The sequence below is a fragment of the Xenopus laevis genome, chromosome 5L (assembly GCF_017654675.1).
Source record: "Xenopus laevis strain J_2021 chromosome 5L, Xenopus_laevis_v10.1, whole genome shotgun sequence".
NCBI classification, from domain to species: Eukaryota; Metazoa; Chordata; class Amphibia; order Anura; family Pipidae; genus Xenopus; species Xenopus laevis.
In genome coordinates this window covers 114,328,292-114,348,157 of record NC_054379.1, presented here as the reverse complement: position 1 = coordinate 114,348,157, position 19,866 = coordinate 114,328,292, and the positions used below count along the sequence as shown (strand labels likewise).

The 19,866-nt window shown below is 35.7% G+C and overlaps 1 protein-coding gene across 1 annotated transcript; it reads right to left on the bottom strand.

Moving 5' to 3' along the window:
- Window positions 1–1,234: 1,234 nt before the first annotated feature.
- On the bottom strand, window positions 1,235–19,632 carry LOC108716355 (lysosome-associated membrane glycoprotein 3). Its single transcript, XM_018262453.2, has 6 exons — window positions 19,483–19,632; window positions 10,701–11,224; window positions 8,578–8,697; window positions 5,657–5,714; window positions 4,727–4,894; window positions 1,235–1,648 (listed from the first exon to the last, which is right to left on the bottom strand). The coding sequence occupies exons 1-6, from the start codon at window positions 19,523–19,525 to the stop codon at window positions 1,515–1,517; spliced, it is 1,047 nt and encodes a 348-aa protein (XP_018117942.2). The 5' UTR covers window positions 19,526–19,632; the 3' UTR covers window positions 1,235–1,514.
- Between the last annotated feature and the right edge of the window lie 234 nt (window positions 19,633–19,866).

The window sequence follows — 19,866 nt, the reverse complement described above, 5'->3', positions numbered from 1 at the left end:
TTAGGGGAAGTCATAATACCACAACACTTCCCCATGAGGCTTTTTCACAAATCCCTTTAAAGGGATGGTTCACTTATAAGTTATAGAATGGTAATTTCTAAGCAACTTTTCAATTGGTCTTCATTATTTATTTTTTATAGTTTTTTAATGATTTGCCTTTTTCTTCTGACTCTTTCGAGCTTTCAAATGGGGGTCACTGACCCCATCTAAAAACAAATGCTCTCTAAAGCTACACATTTTTTTTATTGGTACTTTTATTATTCATCTTTCTATTCAGGACTCTCCTATTCATATTCCAATGTTTTATTCAAATCAATGCATGGTGCTAAGGTAATTTGGACCCTAGCAACCAGATTATTAAAACTGCAAACTGAAGAGCTGCTGAATACAAAGCTAAATAACTCAAAAACCACAAATAATAAAAAAAATTAAAACCAATTGCAAATTGTCTCAGAATATCACTCTGTACATCGTGCTAAAATTTATCTCATAGGTGAACCACCCCTTTACCTGGGCTTCACCTTTCAGTTAACTTTTAGTATGTTATAGAATGGACAATTCTAAGCAAATTTTCAATTGGTCTTCACTATTATTTTTATTTTAGTTTTTAAATTATTTGCCTTTTTCTTCTGTTTCTTTCCAGCTTTCAAATGTGGGTCACTGACCCCATCTAAAAACAAATACTCTGTAAAGCAACAAATGTTGTCTCCTATTCAAATCTGTGCATGGTTGCTAGGGTAATTTGGACCCTAGCAACCAGATTGCTGAAATTGCAAACTGGAGAGCTGCTGAATAAAAAGCTAAATAACTCAAAAAACACAAATAATAAAAAAAAAGAAAACCAATTGCAAATTGTCTCGGAATATCACTCTCTACACCATACTAAGGAGCAGATTTATCAAGGGTCGAATTTCAAAGTTAAAAATACTTCGAAATTCGACCATTGAAATTAAAATACTTTGAATTCGTATATAGATTTTATGGTACGATCCAACGATTTTTACTGCGACTTCAAAAACTTAGAAAAATGCTGTAGAAGGTCCCCATAGGCTAACATAACAATTCGGCAGGTTTAATTTGGCGAAGTATTGAAGTCGAAGTTTTTTTTAAAGAGACAGTACTTTGATTATTGAATGGTCGAATATTCAAACTATTTTTACTTCGAATCGAAGTCGAAGTAAATTCGAAGTATCCAAAAATTACTTTGAATTTCGAATTTTTTTACTTCGAAAATTCCCTCGAATTCACTTCGACCCTTGATAAATCTGCCCCAATAAGTTAATTTAAAGGTGAACAACCCCTTTAACTACCTTACAACTGTAAATGCAGAAAATGACTTGTCCAAAAGATTCTTAACATTGATCTTCAGCAGGTTACATCAGAGGAAATTGGTTCCTGTAAAATTAGAGCATCATAAGCAAGTTATTATGTCGATGTTGATCAGGTTGTTTGGGTTCTTCATTGAAAGGCACTTCTTTTTTTCTTTCCCAAGATACCATATTTACTTTCAGCAGTTATATTCTTTGATATCCTGATGACTTTTTCTTGCTCCAGATAAAGTAGATAATTATTCCCAAAACAACTACAGCTGCAATAACTATACCAGCAATCATTGGACCATAGTTGTGATCATATTTGCATGTTGTTTCTGAAAAGACACAATAAAAAATTGTAATACATTCATCAACAAATAAGATGACTATTTCCACTGCATTAGAATATTATAACCCTGTCTTCTAAAATAGTACCTGTATTAACACATATCTTTCTCTGCAATGTCATTATAACTTGTCTATGGCAAACAAATCTTCGGGATTTTCGTGATCTGAGCAGAATTTTAACTGGATTTTGACACTGGGGCTGATATGAAATGTTTAATATGACAAATCATATTCAAGCATAAAGTCTAAAACTGTCACAACCTGTGCTTAAATCTAACTTAGTGATTAGAACTTGAGACTTCTGCATATTTACTCCTCTTAATTCTGCATTTTAAGCTTGAATATCATTGCTGGTATTTACTTTCCTGGATGTGTTTTGTCAAAGTTCTGTATCTGCATCGGTGATTATTTATTTCAAATGTCTGCCGACATTTTTAAAATTAAGTTCTGCCTACACCCTTATGAAAACTGTATCATATTGTAACTGGAGTAAAATACAACACGTGTTGTTTACTTCAGTAATGCTCTTTCTACAAAGTATAAATTACAGTTTACATTGCAGTTTAGCAATGAAAATCAATTAAACTCATAACTACACTGCAAGGAGTTGCTGGTACGGGTAGAGGATCCATTATCCGGAAACCCATTACGCAGAATGCTCCGAATTACAGAAAGGCTTTTTTCTCTGTAGTATTAAAACTGTGAATTGTACTTGATCCAAACTAATATATAATTAATCCTTATTGGAAGCAAAACCAGCCTATTGGGTTTATTTAATGTTTACATGATTTTCTAGTAGACTTAAGGTAAAAAGATCCAAATTACGGAAAGATCCATTATCTGGAAAATCCCAGGTCCCAAGCAGTCTGGATAACAGGTCCCATACCTGTAACAGTAAATTAAACCTGCTATTCTATTTAAATTTCCACCCTGTCCCTAACCATGTCTTATTTTTGACCACTCAACATGAATGAATGAACTTTAAGAGCCGAACTGCTGTTTTTCGAGCCGGAAATTCGGCTCTTCTAATGCAGAGAGTGCAATTGCGCTCGCTGCACTAGCATCGTGGCCGAAAATGGTCAAGATCGCCCCTGATCATACCCCACCATAATATTTCAATCCTGGTGTTTTTTTAAGTGTAACTAATCACTTATGGACATCATATGATGTATTAGTCTTAAGGTATGGCCATTCTAAAAAAAAATAGACAATGTTCTTAACCTGTTGCTTTGTGGTACAACCTACAAACCCACTTTTGTGCAGATGATATTTTATGAGACCAACTCAAAAATATATTGTGGGGGTTGAAGTTATGGATCAGTACCCAATCTGCCCAAGGGACCACAACCATAAATTATTGGCAGGCCCAGGCAGTAAAGGAATAGAAACACCAAAAACTGAAAGTCTTCATCTTTTTCCACTAGACTAGCTGCCCCCATGGCTACACATCATTTTTTTCTGTTACTGTTCCTTTAATGCATGCACTTGATCTCAAGTAGAGTGGAGGAAATGTGGGTGCTGTGAAGCCACATTCTATTTATTTATTAGGGAAAAGGTTTATGAGGGGACAAAATCACGTGGGCCTATTTGTGTACCATACAGTAATGAGATTCTGATTCTAGATAAAGCAAAGAGAGAGCAGTCATTGTCCTGTGTTATATCTGTTGATATCCTAAATTCCTTTGTCTTCTTGAAATTAAAACCACGAGCAGGATTATAATAAACAATTCATTTGTGGCTTCTGTCTGGGTAACTTTCTTTTTCTGCAAATAAATCCACAGCAGACATTTTCTAATGCAATACTGCAGAGCAAAGTATGCATTTATAGAGGAGCATGTTTAGCTTTTCTAATTAGTATGTGTTTAGTTGCTGATAAGGTAACCTTTTTTGGAAGGTTAGAAATGTGTTAGAAGGTAGATTAGCATGTGCATGACAATGAGTTATGATGGATTGTGGTAACAATGTTTATCAAATGGTAAACCGGTCCCAAGCCCCTGCATGCCAGTTTTGAATATAAACAATGGCTGTCTTCACAAGAGTTAAAGTCGTGGTACTATTAATTAAGAATAGATTCTAAAACTGTAAGATTATAAACTGTGGTTTATAAATTTATAAAACAGCTGCCCTATAAATGAGATGCATTTGTGCTAATATTAGCATAATTCAAACAGAACAAATACATTTGCACAATGGCAGGAAAGGAAGCACAATATAGGGCTCCATGTTTATGAGTTTATTGCCCCTTGTAAATGCACAAGTCACAATAAACAGTTCAGCAGCACAAGGATCATAACTACTGTATATTATAATAAAAGTTTATAGTGTAAAGCTACAGTGTTTTGGCCACTTCTTTATGGCTCCACTTACAAGGGTGTTTTAACCCTCTTTACCCTCCTTAATGAGAAATGGTGGTTAAAGACTTCTTAAAACCTGCAAAAGGATATGGCTTAGGCAATAGGTGATGTTTAAAAGAACTCCTCAGATCTGGAAGACCCTCACATTTGACAAATTCGTTTTTTTCTGAGTATTTTCTGCTTAAAATATGTCCTCTGCTTAGTATGATTTATTATTTTTGATATTACTTTATTAGGGGTAGATAATTCATAAGGGGAAGGCATAGAAATGAAATCAGGCGCAGAACCTTGTACAGAATACACACATTTTGTACTGTATTTACCATCAGTGGCAACATTTTACCCAGTAGGTAGTTATAATACATTAACAGGAAGTTCAATCGAAATATCAGAATGAATTCAACAGATTGATTTGATTTTGCATATTTTGTAAAACAAGAATAACTAGTTGAGGGAACTATGCTCTGAAATGAAATCCATGTTGACCTAATACAAAAATTAACCCGTGACTCTTGAAGCTGCAGTAGTTAAACAACGAAAACTTCAAGAGGAAGCTATATATGAGTGCATAGCAACCTAATGCTGCTTCTGTTACGTTTGGAAACCTTTAAAACCCATTATGCATTCTTATTTCATAATATATGGAACTAGTTTGAAGAATAATGTAAATATGTCAATTATTTTAATTTTTAAAACGTGAGCTCCACTTACCTTGGCCAAAATTGCTATCCTTAATGTTAAAGGCTTGAAGTTGTACATTTGTCATCACAAGATTAATGGTATCACCCAGCTGTATTTTGGGAGTGTTTTTACACTTTACAGAGTAGCCATTCTCTGTTTCTAATAATTTTTGATTGGAAGCAGTACCATACCAAGATTCTGAAAAAAAGAAGACAGAGTTTACCAGTTAGATTTGGATGTTGCTTGATAAACATTGTGTAGAGTTTCTTTGTCCCACGCTGAAAGCTGTTTGGTTGATCGGTTATGAGGTGTGATCCAGTCACAATGGTTCTATGATTTTCATTGAGGCAGGTGTTGATTTTTAAGTGTTCATGACTGGAAGTGTCACATACATTGAAAAATGAATCACACTTTTACATATCTGTGACTTTCAACTAATACCTATCTACATAGGTTAATTGGAACAACTGGGACATTTAAGGGTTTAATGCCAGGGAATTCCCTATCACTCATTTAAACGGAAGAAGCTGCTTGGATAAGTGGTGAAACATTCTCAAGACAATGCAGAAAGTCCAGTAGCTTTGAGACTTATCTCTACTAGAAACTAAACAGAAGTGCGCAGAGCACAGAGATGCAACTCGCTGCTGGGAAAATTGTAAGTTGCCCACTGAGTCTGTGAATGTAAATGAGACCGTTTGTGTTTAGTTAGTCTCCGGACAGGAGTGGGACTTTATTTTGTGGTTTATTTTATTTTGTGTAAGCCTTAAATTGTTGGATATACAAACTCTAATTAAAGCAAATCTAAACATTCTGTTGCAAGACCTGCTGTCTAGTTCCTTCACTGCTAATCGGCAACAAGATATATATCTATATATTCTTCTATATACAGTATGTAGTAAAGATCCACTTATGTAATGCAATGAATTATGAAAAGAATCTTTTCTGTTAGTGATTGCATACCTGATTTTGTAAGATTAAAAGACACAGTTACACTATCAAGGTAGTAAGAATGGTCATCCTGAAGGGAGAAAGAAAATAAAGAATATGAGATACTGTATAATTAAATCCAACAGAAGCTTTTCAATAGCCCTTTATTATTTTTAGATTATTTTGGCAGTGTATTTCAAACAGTATTTTAGTAGATCTCTCTGCAGAACAAACAGTAAAACTTGATTTTTTTTCTTATCAATTGCTCTGCACAACGTTGATGTTCACAAGGGAAAGTATATACAGGTATGGTATCCATTATCCAGAAACTCGTTATCTAGACAGCTGTGAAGTATGGAAAGGCCATCTCTCATAGACTCTATCCAAGACTTTATCTAAGTAATCCAAATTTTTAAAAATGATTTCTTTTTTCTGTAATTACAAAACAGTACCTTTTTCTTGAGCTAATCTAAGATATAATTAATTCTTATTCGAAGCAAAATCAGCCTTTTGGGTTTATTTAATATTTGTATGATTTTGTAGTAGCCTTAGGTTATGAAGCTCCAAATTACGGAAAGATCCATTATCTGGAAAACCCCAGGTCCTGAGTATTCTGGATAACAGGTCATATACCTGTATCACCTACGATCCAGTAACTCCATTAATTGGAGCTAAAAATACATACATTAAAATAGCTCACCGCCAAAAAACATTTGTTTAAGCATGCCACTTCATGTTGCCAAAATCCTGCTGATACATTTCCCAACCATACACTGGGAAAGTTTCCAGAAATGGAAGGGGTATAACTGTATAGGACATTTTCAGGTAGCTAATAGCTGTGTGTTCTGCCTCCAGATCTCTAAGTGGCTTATTCATGAAAATAAATCAAACAAATTCTTCCAGGCAGGTCATACAGAAGTGTATTTGGTCCTTGTGCAAGAATTATTCTTGCAGAGCAAACATTAAACTTATTTTTTTGTTCTTAGGTGACTTATTCAGTTCAGTTACAATCTGTATTATATGCATTTGTGTGCTCTTCTGCCCCATTGTATTTATTAATTAACCTTAAATTCAGAGATTACGTAACAGTTTGGATCAACTAACAAGACAGACTCCATCTTGTTGTATATAAAATAAATCGCATCACTGGATAGGTAGAAAAACTACTAAAAACTAGATAAGGAATGTAATATTATGAATGAGTAATATAATACAACAGGGTTGGTTAATTTTGCAAAGTCTCAATACTTCTTCCAGAAAAGAAGGATTCTTTAAAAATAAACTTTTTTGCTAAAATAAAGGCTTGTTGTGCTGTTTAAAAACAAAGTTTCTTGAATGATATGTGCTTATTAAGAGTGATTGTAGGATGGATATTTTTAAGTGGCTTATTGCAAAAATTTACCTTGTATTTTAACTACTACACTCTACTCAGTATGAGTGCCTAATAATTCTGTCAAATATTATGATGACTTGTTTCTTCTAGTTCACATTCTATCATCGCTAGGGAACATTTTGAAGGGATAATAAGGGATGATACTGTTAAATGCTATATAATTGATCGTAGTCTCTGCATGCTTGTATGAGAAAGTGAATAGCAAAGTGGACTAAAAGGTGATACATTTGGATTTCAATCTTTATAACAATGTTTAGTCTGCCCACACAATTTATGTAAAAAACAATTTTGGTGCTAGGATCTGAATTTGTAAGAAAGGATAAATGTCTTATAAATGGGACATTTGGGAACCTCAGGAATCAGCACTGTTATATTGTTAGAACAGAACATTAACTGCGGGTAAATGTAAGATGTCTGCACCCAGACCTGAGTTACAAGCAAGTTAGTGTTAGATGTAATAGAATAAATGTTAGTGATTCAGAAGACTGCAAGATTGCCAGTAGCGATGAGTGATATGTTTCGCCACATTTCGCACGTAGACTCAATGAGTAAAAAAAAAAATTGTTATGCGTCAAAAAAAATTGTCGCCCATTGACTTTAATACATTTGGCAAACTTTTCACTGTTTCGCGAACTTGCCAGTAAATTTCTACAATAGAACTTTGGTCACGAATGTCATACTACCTATAAATATCTAAAAAATCAGTAAGCACCGAGCTATTGACTTATATGAATACTAGTTTAGAACCATAAAGGATTTGCTTTGATTTCATCGTTGCTACAATTTATTTTTCATTGCGATGTAAAACCTTAAAAGAGTTTAATTTAAGGATGGCGGGATTGCTGCAGCTTGGAGGACTGCAGAATGGAGGACAAGGACCCGTTTCCCCCCAGAATTATAGTGTTATGTTCAGCAGCACTGTATTCATTTGTGGAAGGCAAGGGAGGCACATAGGAGCCACCCCTCCTGCCCCCACCCATCCTCTAAATTACGGGTCATTTAGACGCAACATTAGGGAGGGCTGTGAGCGTGGGCTGTAATGAGCACTGTAATTACAGGCATCAAGGACAGAGCTACCTTAACATTTTTTTTTTAATAATGTCTTTATTTGCACCAATTAAACACATCAACAAAATTGAATGTCATATAGAATTGACATTTTACATAGGGTTACAAATAAAAAGGAAGCAGACCTACTGTATACACAAGGGTTTCCCCTGGCCTGCTCCTACATTCCTCAATATATTTTACAAAGTAAACCACCCTATCTCTATTGATCAATATAATTTTTGTTTTCCCAAGAGGTTACTTCCAAATGCATTTAGGATCATATAAGGTATAAGGCCATCAATTCTATCACCAATTCCATTACCTTTAAGTTCTTATCATTATCGGGTAAACTACATTTTTTTTAATTGCAGGAGGTGCCTGCGGTGCCAAATTGAGAAGGCAATTATCAAGTTTTATAATAGACTGGACCATTTATAACCGAGAGGGTTTGCATGTCACACATTGAAATAACGTCTTACCGAGCATACTGAGTATACATAAATGAACTTACCTGAACAAAAACAAAGTTGATAAAACTGTTTTTAAATGTCAGGTTTAGATTTGCCTTTGACTTTTCACATGTCCCATTGAAGCCTGTTTGTGTTGGTACAATATTAAAGTACTGTTGTGTCTGGATGAAAAAGAGAAACTATTTTGAAAGAAACATACATGAAATATAAGAATACATATGTCAGATTCATTGGTCTTTCAGAACATGTGTAGCCTCTCCTGTCATCATTCTTTAAAGGTAAAATAACCAAATCAAAGATTCGCCATTTCAGAAAAATAAATTTTGAGTCAGGAATAGTAACGATGGAAAATATACATAGCTATATAGCTCAGTGTCTGTAAGATTATTAGAAACGACTACATATAATATGATACTTACAGTATATTATGATATCGGAATGCTCTGCTGCTTGGACAATTTAGTCAATTTCCATGGCCTTATACAATGAAGCTCAATCATATAAGAAGTAAGCTACTTTAGATTGGTATTTGGTTCTGTGTGTGTGTGTGTGTGTGTGTGTGTGTGTGTGTGTGTGCCAGGAGTGTGTCAGTGAGGAGTGGAATGTAGTATATTTAATAGCTTGGTCAGTCTTAGCTTCTGTAGCATGAGTATAATATCTTATGCATCGTGAATGTTATAGTGAATAATGTACCCCCTATTGTAAAATATAAGTATATTATGGGGCACATTTACTATTGGTCGAATATCGAGGGTTAATTAACCCTTGATACTCGACCGTCAAAGTAAAATCCTTCGACCTCGAATATTTACCGAAATTCGTTCGATCGAACAATTCCAAGGATTTTAATCCAACGATCGAACGTTTTTCCTTCGATCAATAGGCTAACATTGGTGCTCGGTAGGTTTTAGGTGGCGAAGTAGGTGGTCGAAGTTTTTTTAAAGAGACAGTACTTCGACTATCGAATGGTCGAATGGTCGAATAGTCGAATGATTTTTAGTTTGAATCGTTCGATTCAAAGTCGTAGTCGAAGGTCGAAGTAGCCAATTCGATGGTCGAAGTACCCACAAAAATACTTTGATGTGCCCCTATGTGGCACCAAGGAGTTCCATGACCCTAGAAAGGCACATGGCCAAAGGTCATACAACTCCAAAGTGACTTCTAATATCCTCATATTTTAAAAAAGGAGGTACTTTATTTATTATAGTAAGCACGTTTCCGTGAGTCAAGTGACGTAGATTACATCAGTAAGCACCAATTATGACATCACTAAGCACCATTTATAAGGATATAACAGGATAATCGTGGCTTTTGTGCATTATAAAATTATTAAGGTGTTTTCATTTTCTACACTAGATTGGAATGCTTTTTGGTTTGCAGTTGATTTGTCCAAAATATATCATCATGGCATATGAATGATGTATCAGCATTTGAGGAAATGGGAAGAGTCAAAGCTCCTCCTCTCTTCCTCTTAGATCTACATGTTTGGCCAATCTAAATCAGTCTAAAGAATGAAATTGTTTTCCATGCAACTGACTGTGGCAAACTTTGTGCATCTGCAGCTGTGTAGCGTGCTAGTGAGCCCTGTAGTCAACAATGTTCAAATACTGTTCAACTGAGATTGAGCTGCACAAGAGATCATATGTGACCAAATTGTCCAATGGAAGTACTTTAAAGTAGTAGGTTATCCAAACGCACTCCTAGTGCAGTCCAGTATAGGAGTGCAGCTTTCCCCAATCAGGTCACCAATATCCTGATATATGGACTTAGAAATTGAGGAGAGCACTCAAAAAGCATATTAATGCTGTGAATATTCTTTTATTGGTGACTAATGGTACACAGTACTACTATGTACCAGTAGTCGGCAATAAAAGAACTACCGTGTACCAGTAGTCAGCAATAAAAGTATATTCACAACATTAATATGCTTTTTGAGTGCTCTCCTCGATTTCTAAGATTCTACTAGCACTTGTGATATAGTTTAATTGTCTAATTTCAGCAAATAATATTTATGCACTTTTATGGAAATGCCATGCAACACCATGAAATACCAGTATATAACAGGTAACTGGAAAGTCATTATAGCTGTTATTCAATAAAAGCAAACACACAGCTAATGAATACAGAGATAACACTGTAAATTAGGACTTGTAAAGATTTGTACCTTTGAAGAAATTGTCAGTTCCAGTTCTAGACCCATCACTGCTTTGATGCAAATCTCATGTTCAGTTCTCACTGTGTAGGTGCCAGTTTCAGGTGCAGAAGGTTTTGGTTCCAAAGTTGGTGTAGGTGTTGTAGTGCTGGAGTGGACGGTTGTGGCACTGGATGCTGTTGTTACAGTAGTCGTAGTAGTATTGGGTGCTGTAGTTACAGTAGTCATAGTGGTATTGGGTGCTGTTGTTACAGTAGTCGTAGTGGTATTGGGTGCTGTTGTTACAGTAGTCGTAGTAGTATTGGGTGCTGTAGTTACAGTAGTCGTAGTGGTATTGGGTGCTGTTGTTACAGTAGTCGTAGTGGTATTGGGTGCTGTAGTTACAGTAGTCGTAGTGGTATTGGGTGCTGTTGTTACAGTAGTCGTAGTGGTATTGGGTGCTGTTGTTACAGTAGTCGTAGTGGTATTGGGTGCTGTTGTTACAGTAGTTGTAGTGGTATTGGGTGCTGTAGTTACAGTAGCCACAGTGGTAAATCCTGTGCAAGAATTAATGGAAATTACATGAACAAGGAAAGAATGAAAATGCTTTATTGTTGATTTGATTTATTGTAATTTATTGCTTAAACATTCTCAAAGGTGATGCAGTGGTTATTCCAGCTGCAAGCCATGTATATTGTATTCATACTATCCTGGTGGTGCACTAATACAAACCAATACTTAGCCTTGATTACCTTACCCTGGTTCTCAAACATGAATTGGGCGTCTATATTACAATATCATTTTTGCTATATTGTATATCTGGGAAAAATTCAATCCGTAGTATCACTGTGAATTGTTTTACATTATTTTATGTTAATAAAAAGGTATAGATTGTGTTTTAGATGGGACAGATTTATCAAAGTGTAAAATCAAATGGTACAATCGAACTTTAACCCACTGATAATTACGCCTCTAAAAATCCCACAGGAATGAATGAGTGAGAGAGTATATGAGAGTGGTAGAATTATACTGTGATGAGCTCTAATTTCACACTTTGATAAATCTGACCCTAATATGTATATAGTGTATAGACACTGGGTCAGATGTGTGAGGTTTAAAGGAACAGTAACACCAAAATAGGAAATTGTTTTAATGTAATCGAAATATATTGTACTGCTTCCCTGCAGTGTTAAAACTGGTGTATGTATTTCAGAAACAAAACTATAGTTTATATAAACAAGCTGCTGTGTAGCCATGGGGGCAGCCATTTGCAGTTGAGAAAGGAGAAATGGCACTTGTTACACAGTAGATAACAGATAAGCTGTGTACTATATAATGGGAACTTACATGTTATCTTCCATTTATCCTGTGCTTGAATGGCTGCCCCCATGGCTGCAAAGCAGCTTATTTATATAAACTATAATAAAGTTTCTGAAGCAATCACACTAGATTCTTTTTTGATGTTACTGTTCCCCTAAATGTCAGGCACAAGGGTTTCCACATATGTGTAAAAAAAAACAATATTTTAAATCAGCAGATGTCCTTTAGTACAGACAGAGCCTACTTCTTTGTACATGTATAATATATGCCTATAATATGTTTAACATGGTCCCATTAAATATATAATACCCACAACTTGCTATTACTCATGTATAATGTTTGATTACAACATTCTATAAGCAAATTATAAGATAATGGGTTGATTTTACAGCTACCTTGCTGCACTGTGTACAGTGAAGTTTCTGCCATAAGGCTGGGTGAGGACTTTTATTTAAGAGCCAAATTTAGTTCTATTAGAACCAGAAATCTGTCTCTGTTAGTGTATAGAAAGTAAATGTGTATAAAAGGCCCAAAAGTGTTTTAGTTGCAAGCTCTTTGTTTCTAACTAGATGAAAACTCTAATAATGCTTATATTGCATGTAGATATTTGCTTAGCCTTCTCCCATGACTGGGTGAGAACCTTCCTCCGACCCTGCACTGCCAGGCTAATTCGACCTCATTTTTATAATTATAAAAGCTATACAGATAAAGCTGCACACATTAAGTCCTTTAAGATAACAATACATTTGAGCTACATACAGTATGTATCCTTCAGATTTCAATCTTTAGTTTACATGGACAATGAGATATTATGATAATAATAACTATATGACTAAACCACTAACTGAGATTGCAGTCATGTGAAAAAGGAAGATAGCATTATCTTGATGACTATGAATATGGTGCCGTATTATTGCATTCTATAGAGGATTTCACTAAGGCGCAAAACATATCAGTAAACACACAGATTTATAACTGCCAATTGATAGAGATGGGATATTCTTTTCACACAACCAAAAGTCACATTAGCCTTTGAACTTGTGGTTCAGACACTATCACAGGGAAATGCGGGAGTGAAGGACAGGGAGAGAATGCAGAGATAGGCAATATAAATGGAAATAGGAATTAAAGGAAACCAGTGGAAAATCCAGGCAAGGATAGTGTTGTTGTAGCAGCAAATGGAGTAGTCATATATATATACACCTGTATATATATATATATATAATTTGCTGGCCACACATCCACCACATGAGCAGTTAGTGGAACTGCCAACTCAGAAAAGTCTAGATCAATAACAGATCTAGCTCAATTTCAAGACCAACAATGTTTTGCAGAAAATGGAGTTTGCATCATAAGACACAAAAACAAGCAGCAATATTTGGGTACATTCCCCTTTAACAGCCTTACGAGCAACAAGTTCACCTAGGAGAGACTGTTTTCTCAAACCTTGTGGCAGGACAGAGTGTTAAATGAAAGTGAGTTACAACTGTAATATAATAAGGAAGGAGAAAAATTGGCATGAACATCAGAAAGGTTACAAAAAGTCAAAAGAAAGAACACGGGAGGAAATGGGCAAAAAAAAAAAAAAATGAAGAAGAAGAGAGAAAGATGTGAAAGGATTGGAAATAAATACATGCAAAAAAAGAAACAGAATACAAATGGAGAAAGAAGACAAAGGGGTGCAGAATAATGGAAGAAAACTGTATAAAGGGGGAATATGGTGAAAGGAAAAGGGAAGGAAGGAATCTGTGGAGGAGAAAAAATAATTAGGGTGATGAAATCAAGAGAAAATTATTTTAGAAGACAGAAGGGAACTGGCTTAAATGAGGTAAATAAAACATAAGGAAATACGATTTTTTAAAAAAGCATAAAGCATCATAAAAACACATTACATATTATGTTTTGGCTGGGGTAGGGGGCTGACTACATTTTAAGTAGCAAGTCATGAGTCATGAGTAAAAATAAGCTTGAAAAATTCTGTTCTAGAGTGTTACCTTACTGTCCATTCTCAAGAAGAGTTTCTAATGCTAATGGACTAATGCTGCACAAATATGGCAGCTCCCTCATACAAGATCATGGGGGATTAGATAGGTAATGTAAAAACACTGGGCAAATACTTTTATGGCAAAATTATAAATAACATGTTTAACAAGAAGGTTATGATATATGTATAAAAAGTTTCTTTTCTAGTGCAAGTATCTCTTTACACAGACATAATTGCCCACGGCATTTGAGGACAAGTTTAATAATACTTCATTACAAGATAGAAAATAATCTCCTGTTAACAATTAAAATAGGAAAAACAACTCTTAACTCCCTAAATAAACGAGATCTCAAAGGTTCCACACGAGGGCTGACGACCGTCAGAGAATCAAAAAGTGCTAAAAATTATAAAGAAAAAAGATACCCCGTGGGTAACAACCTAATCAATAACCAGCATACATTAAATCTCTTAGGATTTAAATAAGTTAATTGAATAAATAGATTAAAGTACAAGAAATGCCTAATCAATTGTTTAATTAATTGAACAACTACTTGATTTTAGGATAATTCATAAATTGTATAAGGTGCCAATTAGTGCATAATGTCCATTAGGTAGTTTAGTCAGTTATCATTCTCAACTTAAATAACAATTCATGGTTAAACTAAACCAAAAAGAGCTAAAAAGATAAAATGACAAAGTTCCTCAAAGGAGTGCAATTAATTGTGAAAAAAAAAAAAAAACTTAATTTAAATTTTTTTTTTTTTCACAATTAATTGCACTCCTTTGAGGAACTTTGTCATTTTATCTTTTTAGCTCTTTTTGGTTTAGTTTAACCATGAATTGTTATTTAAGTTGAGAATGATAACTGACTAAACTACCTAATGGACATTATGCACTAATTGGCACCTTATACAATTTATGAATTATCCTAAAATCAAGTAGTTGTTCAATTAATTAATCAATTGATTAGGCATTTCTTGCACTTTAATCTATTTATTCAATTAACTTATTTAAATCCTAAGAGATTTAATGTATGCTGGTTATTGATTAGGTTGTTACCCACGGGGTATCTTTTTTCTTTATAATTTTTAGAAAATAATCTCCTGTCATGTTTCAAAGTCAGCTGACCATAGAATGTTCTATAAAAAAAAGGACACGCGAGACAGCTGGCAAAATACAGCCTACATGGGAAAGTAGCAGTTTCAAACACTTCTTTGTGATGAAACAAGTATAGCATAGGCAAGAAATGCAAATTCATTGGGTGTTAGAACTACACGCTTTCTTGGATTCAACAAGACAGAATGCAAGACGTGATTAAGAAACGAAAATGAAACGACACTACCTACTTCTTTAAAATAGTCCCTATATTTGTTTTGTATTCAAAGTTCATTTTGGTAACCTTTTATTTTCTCTCTTTTTATTTAAAAAGTAAATCCTAAAAACATATATGGGTAGAAATAGTGTATTTTATATACTGAACTTACTGCACCAGCCTAAGGTTTCAGAGTTGTGCACAGGGGGTCACCATCTTTGATTTTTGTTAGAAGTGTCCGTGACACTGCACATGCTTAGTGTGCTCTGGGCGGCCTTTGAAAAGCTAAGCTTAGGGCTGAAGCTACAAGGCTGATAATTGTACTGGTTTCTGAGCTGCCATGTAATGAAAATATGAACAAATTGCTAATTAGCCTTGTATTGTGACTTGCATTAACCTTACATTTATTGCCACTTAGCCACCCAGAGCAGCAGTTTCATGATGAATTAATTTGTTCTTTATAATTTTGTATTACTAGCAAACACAAATACATACTTTCACTGCCCTCTCCCAAGGCAAGGACAAGCAAAGCTCCCTTAAAGGAGAAGGAAAGTTTAAAACTAAGTAAGCCTTATCAGAAAGGTCCACCTGAATATACCAGTAAACCCTCAAAGAAGTACTGCTCTGAGTCCTCTGTCAAAAGTAACACATTCTATTGTGTATAGATGGGCTTCTGTATCAGACTTCCTGCCTTCAGCTTAAACCTTGCCCCGGGCGTGAGCATGCTCAGTTTGCTCCTCCCCCCCTTTCTCTGCTGTAATCTGAGCCCAGAGCTATAAGTGAACAGGGAGAGACTCAAGCAGGAAGTGATGTCACACCAAGCTAACACTGCAGCTGCTATCCTAAACAAACAGAGATTTTCTAGAGATTTTTACTCAGGTATGGTAAAACATTTTACAGAATAAATATGGCATTCTAGCTTGCACGATTGCAGCTAATCTATTGGCAATAAAATGCCTTAAGTTTTCCTTTAAAGATCAACTTTTTCTTGAAAGAGCTCAAATTGATAATTAAGCTCTTCCAAAAGTTGTCTCCAGTGACTCAGTAAAAGGAATCTCAGCATTAAGGCAATAGTTCAGACTGTGACACTGGAGCATGAGCATAATTGCAAAGAGTATTGTCTTTATTGCAGCTTTGTTTCATGTTTATCGTATTTTAATACTTCTGGGTGTTGTAAATCAGCCGTCTGGAGCTCCATACTACACTCAGTGCTTCAAGTTCTCCCTACTGATTTGACTTATATAGACATTGTGTCCCAAACTGTGACTTGTCCATGGGTTCTCTAACCTCACGAAACACCACCTTGGTGTCTTGGCTTCCCAATTCGCTAGCTTGACTAAAGGTGGCAATACATGGGCAGATTAAATTTAAATATAGACTGATTCGGCAGTTTATCTGCCAGTGTATGGGGGCTTCTGATAGGTCTCCCCGATTGATATCAGGCCAAAAATCTGCTAGATATCGACCAGGGAGGTTTGATTTTTCTGGCGATCGAGGACCGCATCGGCTAGTTGATGCAGTCCGACGAAACGTCAGTGACCATTCTCATGATTGTTATCCAATCGCTCGATAACCCGATATCACCCTGCTGCTGGTGGGCATAAAGGAGAAAGATCCACTCATTTGGCGACTTTATCGTGTATGGCCACCTTAACTCTTGCTCCTAAAGTGAGTTCCACTTCCCTCAACCTTTTCCCTGACTAGCCCTGTAGAAGTTACCATGGAATGATATATAGGGCAAAGAGACTCTTGTTCTCTACCATAGCCCTTATACAGGCTCTAAGTCTTTAGTCCTCCCTCTTTCTAGATGTTTTCTATGGCAAAGCCCAACCTTTTGGTTGCTGCCGCCCATTGTCCGGAGAACTAATGCAATTATTTGAATTACAATCAACTATAATTTATCTCCTTACATGCTGATTGAGTGCTGAGAATAACTAGACCTAGACATGCTTTGCAGTCAGAAATCTATATGTTAAAGGACATTGTACTTTCCCATACATCCTTTTAAACCCTTAGCTCAGAGGTTTTCAGGCTAACGGTGATTAGAAAGATTTTTGTCCAGATCTCAGGCAGAATGTGTAAAATGTTACACCGCTACACTAATGTAGTGCGTATAGTTAAAATTAGGAACCATAACAATTCAAGTTTCATTTCCTTCTCTTCTCAGTACAGTAGAGAACAGAAAACATCCATCATACACACATGTCAGTGCAGTTGCACAATGTTAATAAAGTGAGAGATTAAGAGCTGTTTAAACCAACAATGAATTGCCTTAGTGATAAATACTGTATTTTTTTAACACATTCAGCTGCTTTGCCACATGCACAGTTCAAATGGGGTTCATTGACCCCTAAATGTATACATATTCCAGAGTAGTGACAGGGAATTGTACTAAAAATCACTATTGAAAAAATATATGCAATGTGAGCAGTTTTTCCTGGGTGTATATTTTACATTTTTACATGTTTTAGCCTCTATTCAGGCCTCCCTCCAAGGTAAGCTGGTGCCTTGTCTGCCTTGCGGCCATGTTAACAATGAGCATTGGCTTGACAGAAATGCTAGTAGTGATATAGACACTGGCAGAGCATTAGTATAAATTTCTAAATATTAGTACAATGCCTTCTTAGTAACTGTTCCACTAATGTGTTACAGCAAAGACCTCACACTACCTACAATATTCCACGGCGTAAGTGATAATAAGAGAGTGAAGGGCTTAGCAACTGTAGCAGCTAGTGTGCAGTTAACTAAACCTGCACAACTTTTATTACCCGTGAGCCACATTCAAATGTAAAAAGTGTTTGGCATAACACAGGCATAACAAATGTTCTTGGTGGTTCAAAATAAGTTCTGTGATTGGCTATATGGTAGCCCCTATGTGGACTGTCAGGCTACAGGAGGCTATGTTTGGCAGTACACCTGGTTTAAACCAACCAAAAGTTGCCTCCAAGCCTGGAATCAAAAATAAGCACCTCCTTTTAGGCCACTGAAAGCAACATCCAAGGGGTTGGTGAGCAACTTGTTGCTCATGAGCCACTGGTTAGGGATCACAGATCTAGAATAAACTCAAGTTTTGTGCCTGGAAAAAGTGTTGTTTTGCATGCCTTGTTCTCTAAAGGGGTGGTTCACCTTTAAGTTAACTTTTAGTATGAAATGGCTTATTCTAAGCAAAATTTCAATTGGTCTTCATTATTTCTTTTCCATAGGTTTTTAATTATTTGCTTTCTTATGATTTTCTCCAGCTTTCAAAGGGGGGGGGTCACTGATCCCATCTAAAAACAAATGCTCTGTACGGCAACAAAAGTTATTGCTACTTTTTATTACTAGTGATGGGCAAATAAATTCGGCAGGCATGGATTTGCGGCGAAAAATCCGCTGTGGCAAAAAATATTGTCACGCATCAAAATTGCTGTGTGCATAAAAATTGTTGTGCGTCAAAATTATTCGGAATGCCCATTGACTTTAATGCATTTGGACAAAAATGTAAAAAAATAAATATGTATAAAAATTGTCGCCGTTTCGCAAATATTTCGGTACATTCACAAATTTTTCAGCAAAGCAAAACGCCACAGATTTGCCCATCATTATTTATTACTCCTCTTTCTATTCAGGTCTCTCCTATTCATGTCCCAGTCCCTTAATCAAATCAATGCATGGTTGCTAGGGTAATTTAGACCCTAGCAACCTGATTTCTGAAATTGCAAACTGTAGAGCTGCTGAATAAAAAGCTAAATAACTCAAAAACCACAAATAATAAAAAATGAAAACCAATTGCAAATTGCCTCAGAATAGCAATCGCTGCATCATATTAAAAGCTAATTTTAAAGTGAACAACCCCTTTAAGAAAAGAGCTTGGATGTCTCAAACAGTCAAAGAAGGATATTCAACTTGTAAAACAGCAGGTGCCAGAATTTTACTGTTGTGGATTGACAGAGTTGTTCTATGCATACGAGCACATTCTTGCACCCCTTAGTGCTCTTGTACTAATGCCCTCTGACAGTAAATGAACCCTATACTATAGTTGCAATAAATGCAGGTTCAGTTCGAGCCAATACTATTAAGGAGCATGCAAGTAGAATATGGGGGTAAAAAGGAACGCTAGTCAGGTTTTCTGCATCTTGTAACTCTGAAATAATAGTTTGGAGAATTAAACTGCACAGTGGCATAAGAAAATGGTGTGGGAACTGGGTGCAGGCACTCACCGTACACAAGCAGGATGGTGCTGAGCAGGCTCACACGGTCCATAGTGGATGGTGCTCACTTGTGATGTTTAAAGGAAAAAAGAAACTGTATTAAATACTGAAATGGTGCAAGCTGTCTGACAGGTATTATGCAAGTATGAGGAAATGCTGAAGTTCAATTTAGTTTTATGCACAGGAATGAAAAGGGTGTGTTCAGGAACGCTGCTACGGTTTAGGGGACAAACGAAAGATATTACAGCAGGTCACACGTATTATTCTGGTAACATGCAGCTTATTTCTGCCAGGAAAAAGCATTCCTTTGCAGGTGTGTATGCACTAGTAATGAAGAATATCTGAGTTTGTTGATAAAGTAAGCTATTCATTGTAAAATACAATAGCAAAAAC